The sequence below is a fragment of the Cebus imitator genome, unplaced genomic scaffold (genome assembly GCF_001604975.1).
Source record: "Cebus imitator isolate Cc_AM_T3 unplaced genomic scaffold, Cebus_imitator-1.0 Scaffold539, whole genome shotgun sequence".
Classification (NCBI taxonomy): domain Eukaryota; kingdom Metazoa; phylum Chordata; class Mammalia; order Primates; family Cebidae; genus Cebus; species Cebus imitator.
In genome coordinates this window covers 1267839-1274048 of record NW_016107854.1, presented here as the reverse complement: position 1 = coordinate 1274048, position 6210 = coordinate 1267839, and the positions used below count along the sequence as shown (strand labels likewise).

General features: G+C 40.6%; 1 protein-coding gene across 1 annotated transcript in view; it reads right to left on the bottom strand.

Annotated features, from left to right (window-relative positions):
* KCMF1 (potassium channel modulatory factor 1) overlaps nt 1-6210 on the bottom strand; it is an 89346-nt gene that overhangs the window by 10994 nt on the left and 72142 nt on the right. The window contains 1 exon segment of the mRNA XM_017514948.2: nt 2140-2388. Coding sequence (XP_017370437.2) covers nt 2140-2388 — 249 coding nt within the window.

Below are 6210 nucleotides of genomic sequence, written 5' to 3'. Positions count from 1 at the left end.
TGAGGAGGTTGAGGCAGGAGAATTGCCTGAACCCAGGAGGCGGAGGTTGCGGTGAGCCGAGATCGCGCCATTGCACTCCAGCCTGGGTAACAAGAGTGAAACTCCGTCTCAAAAAGACACACAAATGTAAGGCAACACGTGAGTGTATGTACTGGGTGTGTGAGGTAAGAAAGTTTCTCTGTATAACTCATGAAATCTCAATTACCATCTATAATGAAAAAGAAACAATACTGAATTTAAATTCAGCAGACCAAAGATTTCTTTTGGATTATTAGTTTTAATCTGTCTTCAAGCTTTTTTCCAATGCTGCTGCTGCTAAGCAGAAAAGAGATTTGCATTTCTTGTGTAAGACAGAGAGATTAACATGACATTTATCACGAAGTCAAATTGCCAGCAGCCTCAACCATCTTACACAGCTGAGTGCGAGCTGAACTGAAAAAGGTCCTGAGTCACAAAGAACTGTCAAAGCTCATGAAGACAGCCCTATGTTTCCACAAAAGCAAACGAGAGGTGGAGGAGGCCAGATCACATAGAAGAGATTTTTCCTTTAAAGCACCAAACAGACCAGCTTTATAATGCAGATTTTTTTTTTTTTTTTGCTGGCTTCTCAGTTTTTCAGCTGATGGTTCTTAAGTTATTTAAGGACCGGACGGGTAGCTCCAGGAGGCCTTCAGGTATCACCGTCCATGCAGTGTTCCATCACATTCATGAGGATGGTTTGGGTTCTAGAGAAAATAATATGATTATATTTGTATATTTGATAATTTATATGATTATATATATATATATGTGTGTGTGTGTGTATATATATATGCATATACGTGTGTGTGTGTGTGTGTGTATATATATATATGTATTTTGAGATAGGGTCTCACTTTGTTGCCAGGCTGGAGTGCAATGGTACAATCATAGGTGACTGTAGCCTTGAGCTCATGGGTTCAAGCTATCCTCCTACCTCAACCTCTTGAGTAGCTGGGACCAAAGGTATGTGCCACCATGCCCAGCTCATTATTTTGGTAGAGACGAGGTCTTCCTATTTGCCCAGTCTGGTTTCAAACTTCTGGGTTCAAGTGATCTTCCCACCTCAGCCTTTCAAAGTGCTGGGAGTATAGGTGTGAGTTACTGCACCCAGGCAGCGATAGTTTTAGAAGAACAATTCATAACCTGAAACCAGAAGCACTGAGTCCACCAAATTAAGTAGGCCAGTAATCTGAGGGAACATTGCCAGGAACTGTTGAGAGATAGGGAAGGGAATGCAGAAATAAAAGCAGGAGGCGGGGCACAGTGGCTCATGCCTGTAATCCCAGCATTTTAGGAAGCTGAAGCAGGTGGATCACCTGAGGTCAGGAGTTTGAGACCAGCCTGGCCAACATGGTGAAACCTTGTCTCTACTAAAAAATACAAAAATTAGCTGGGCGTAAAGAATTAAGTGATTCTCTTTTCCAGCTTCCCAGCTACTTGGGAAGCTGAGGCAGGAGAATCGCTTGAACCCAGGAGGCAAAGGTTGTAGTAAGCTGAGATTGTGCCACTGCACTCCACTCCAGCCTGGGTGACAAGAGCAAGACTCTGTCTAAAAAAAAAAAAAAGAAAAAAAGAAATTAAAACTAGGCCTGACCTTGTGCTATTCTACTCAGGAACTGGGCAGCAAATGGCTCTCTCCGGAGAATGGGACCCCAAAAAGGAAAGGAATACCAAGATGCACAACTGTCCCCACCATCCCACCACACCACACCCACAACAGGGTAAGGCAGCGGAGGAACTGAGAGGGAAAGCAAATAATGGCTTTTCATACTTAACTAATTAAATTTTAATTTGGATTAACATTTTCCGCATTTGTATGAAAAGGCTATCCTGGAAGACATCATCTAGTCAAAGTGCCTTAAAAAAAAATCTAATTGTAATGAACTAAAGATGAAGGGCAAGTCAACTTTCACTTAATGAAAATGATTCATATAATAGTGATAGTATATAAATGGAGAAATAAATTGCATCTCAACACTGAGTCACTTTTAGGAAAAGTTCAAATAAGTAAAAATAATTTGGAGATTAGTTTTCCTCTTTTTGGGGATACTATCCTTAAAAATAATTAAAATGACAAGCTGGATACAGTGGCAAGTGTATGCCTATAGTCCCAGCTACTCAAGAGGCTGAAGCAGGAGGATCACTTGAGCTCAGAAATTTGAGACCAGACAGGTTGACATAGTGAGATCCTGTCTCCAAAACAGAAAAATCAAAATGACAAACATTACAAACAACTCTTTTCCTTGTCATCTCTTAAAAGGATATTAAATCTCTAGGGGCTCTGTGTTCAAGTGTAAGATGAGCTGCAAAGTCATCCGTGACATGATTAGGATCGCCTCCAGGTAATGCTGCACATATTGGACAAATCTGAAATGGAAGTAAAGAAAGCAGGCTTAATAAATGAACATCAATAAGACATCTTCCCGGACGAGTATTCTGCTCTAAGTTTTACTATTAGCAAGTTGTAACCAATAAAAAACACAGCAGACCTTCAATTAGTGAAAAGCAGAAGCCTAAAACTGTTCACACAAGGTCCCTCAGGGTCAAACACAACAGTTTCACACACACTAAACTTGATCTCTGGCAGGGCCTTCTAACAGCTTGCCTGATTCATTTGCATAGTCTAGCAAAATAGTTTCCATTAAAAAAACTTTAAAATGTGCCATTTAGTGCACATTTATGTTTAATTCTAGTCTTGAATGGTAAAGACCGATATAAGCCTATGGCATACCTCTCCAAAGTATGCTATACTTGAGAACCAATTCTCAAATAAGACAGCAGAGGTCTGATTAAATCCAACTGTGCAAACATATATCTGTTGAATGTAAGACAAATTATGATTACCGATAATATGCAAATGTGCTCTATAAATTCATGACCGTGACTTCCAAGGGGAATATAATATGTAAGCCCATTTTTTAATCTTATTTCCTAAAGAAATGGGTGATAGGGCAGAAGCTTGTGACCAGGTCAGGTTCAAGAAATAGAAGATCAACTTTCCACGGGCCTTTCAGTAAGACATAGGAGAAAGTAGGAATAAAATGGTGTCTACACAATCAAGGTTCAGGGAGTGGATGACAGGTTGGGAAGGTGGTTTCTATAGTTAACAAAATTGGTAAAACAGAGGGAAGGAGAGGGGAAGGCTAGAAAGAATGAGGAACTTTTTAAAGAGGAAATGCCTTTACTCTTCTGAAATCCAAATGGGCAGATAATGGTCTAACAGTGGTAGCCAAGCCTTGAAGTATGAACAACTCAATCTTAGGGCCAAGAAGAAATGTCAGAAACAAGCGGCATGACCAAAGGGAGCTCCAGGAAGTACACAGTTAAAGTGGCAGACTTGTATTTATAGCCATAAGAGGGTTAAAGACAGGATATATGATTCATCTTGCCAGTCCATGTGCAAAATCCTTTCACCTAGGCAAAATCTAGGCCACCAGTCGACCTCACTGTTTGCTGACGGCACAGTGGGAGTAGGTGGTAGCGCTGGAGAGGAGGGCAGATGGGAAAGGTGAGACTTGGAGGGACAATTCTAGGGTATGGAGGGAAAACAAACTGCTCTGATTCCTGGAACCCAAACAAACATAACTTCCCGTCTTCTAACAACCAGAAAGCAGATGTCCCCTGAGAGTTCAACTCTGATTTGATACCAGTCTCTCTTATGCCTAATGAGCTATCCTGATCATGTGACTCAGGACTCTCAGAAATATTCTCAGGAAAACCTAAACATGTTCATGAGAGATAACATTTAAGCATTACAGTGTGCAAAAGAACTAGAGAGGTCACAATGGAATGTGATGAGGCAAACAAGAAAAAGAAGTAAATAGACATGCCTATGCCTTCTTAGAAGATACCAGAGATTCTTTCCTCTGTCAGAAAGGTAGCTGTATCTGTTCACAAGTTTACAGATTATCAACTGTCTATTAGGAATTTATATTTTACCATCGGTACCATTCTGGTACTCTGACATTACCTGGTAGTAGGTGATATACATATTTTACTTTTCGTGTACTTCTGTGTTACCTAGCTAAATTGTAAACTCTTTGAGAGATGCAGGACAGTATGATTTGTTTTTAGTTTTAAACTCCGGCCAGACTTGCTTTTAAAAAAAAAAAAAAAAAAAAAAAAAAAAGACCAGCAATGTTTGGAGAAACAGAAAAAAAATTCCAGTTATTTAAAAATAAAAGAAACAAGCCACCTTAGAGACTCATTTTGAAAACATTAACAAGAGATAGGTTATAGTTTTATTACAATATTATAAAGCTGTATACCATTTTTATTTAAAGAGAAAATAACCACCAAAAAGGAAAAAGGCATCTTTCTTTTAAGATAGTTTGCTTGGGCCGGGCGCGGTGGCTCAAGCCTGTAATCCCAGCACTTTGGGAGGCCGAGGCGGGTGGATCACGAGGTCAAGAGATCGAGACCATCCTGGTCAACATGGTGAAACCCCGTCTCTACCAAAAATACAAAAAAAACCTAGCTGGGCATGGTGGCGCGTGCCTGTAATCCCAGCTACTCAGGAGGCTGAGGCAGGAGAATTGCCTGAACCCAGGAGGCGGAGGTTGCGGTGAGCCGAGATTGCGCCATTGCACTCCAGCCTGGGTAACATGAGTGAAACTCCGTCTCAAAAAAAAAAAAAAAAAAGATAGTTTGCTTTAGGTTGGCCTTTTGGTAAAATCTATAGAAAACCTGAGCTATATAAATACAGCTGCAGAGGCTTCAGTACTTGAGGGGGCATAAAAATGTTGGTAGATGAGAAGTCTCCATAAGGATATAGATTCCTAGAAGGAACAGAATGGGAAACACCGATACCAAAAGTACTAAGAATGTCCTAATAAGATAGATAATTTAACAATTAGAAAAGCACCTCTGAGACGAGGATGTAAAATAAAAAGAATGTCAAGATCCTTCCGTATTGTGTATTGGCTTTGGTTCTATACTCAAAATCTTTTTTATTTCATTGGAGTAACTCTGCTAAGATGGCAGGATGAAGGTATTCAGAACTGCTTCATTCAGAGAGAAATAATATAAAACTAACCAACCAACCAAACTTTCGTAATGACTAGGGATAAAGAATTACTAAGGACAAGAAATTAACTGTGGTGGGAGGATCACCCAGGTTGACAGTTGGCATAGAAAATCAAGAGGCTAGATTGAGAAGTGAGTGGAAGATGTTACCACACTTGGGCCACATAAAATTAACTCAGATGAGGACTTGGAAAGGAAAACTAAGCTCAGATGCTGATGCAACCACAGAGGCACAGTCATCTTTTAGGTTTTACTTTTTTTTTTTTTTTTTTTTTGAGACAAAGTCTCGCTCTGTCACCAGGCTGGAGTTCAGTGGTGCCATCTCGGCTCACTACAACCTCTGCCTCCCAGGTTTAAGCGATTCACTTCCCAGTCCAGAGTAGCTGGGACTACAGGCGCACACCACCACACCCAGCTAGCTTTTGTATTTTTAGTAGAGACGGGGTTTCACCATGTTAGCCAGGATGATCTGGATCTTTTGACCTTGTGATCTGCCTGCCTTGGCCTCCCAAAGTGCTGGGATTACAGGAGTGAGCCACCGTGCCTGGCCTAGGTTTTACATTTTATATTTAGCAAGCTAATTCATGCTTTATGACAAAACGCTTGTTCTCAAGGCAGTGTTTTCTAAGAGGAAATGAAGGGAACGAGAAAGAAAGAAAAAAGAGCAAAGAAGGGCAGGAGAAATGGAAAAGTGGTGATGGGAAGTGGCAGGAGAGAGAAAGCAAGCTACTATGCCACTCAGGGACACAAACACTGCTTAGTTTTGAGTGTGCCTTTACTTCCACGTCGTGGTGCTTAATACATCCTAGAGGACAAGGAAACTTTACACAAAGGCTAATTTTAGGGTATTGACAGCTTGTCAACATTAGTATTTATCATACTTCCACTGCCACATGATATAGTAATATCTATTATTCATACAGGAAAATTCCACATAACACACAAGCTTAAAATTATAATAGCTTGTCAATTAAAGTTTACTTAACTGGATTAAGTCAGTGTTTCTTTAATTTGGCTAAGAATACACAATCATCTGGAGCGCTTGTTAAAAATACAGTTTCTGCCGGGTGCGGTGGCTCAAGCCTGTAATCCCAGCACTTTGGGAGGCCGAGGCGGGTGGATCACGAGGTCAAGAGATCGAGACCACCCTGGTCAACATGGTGA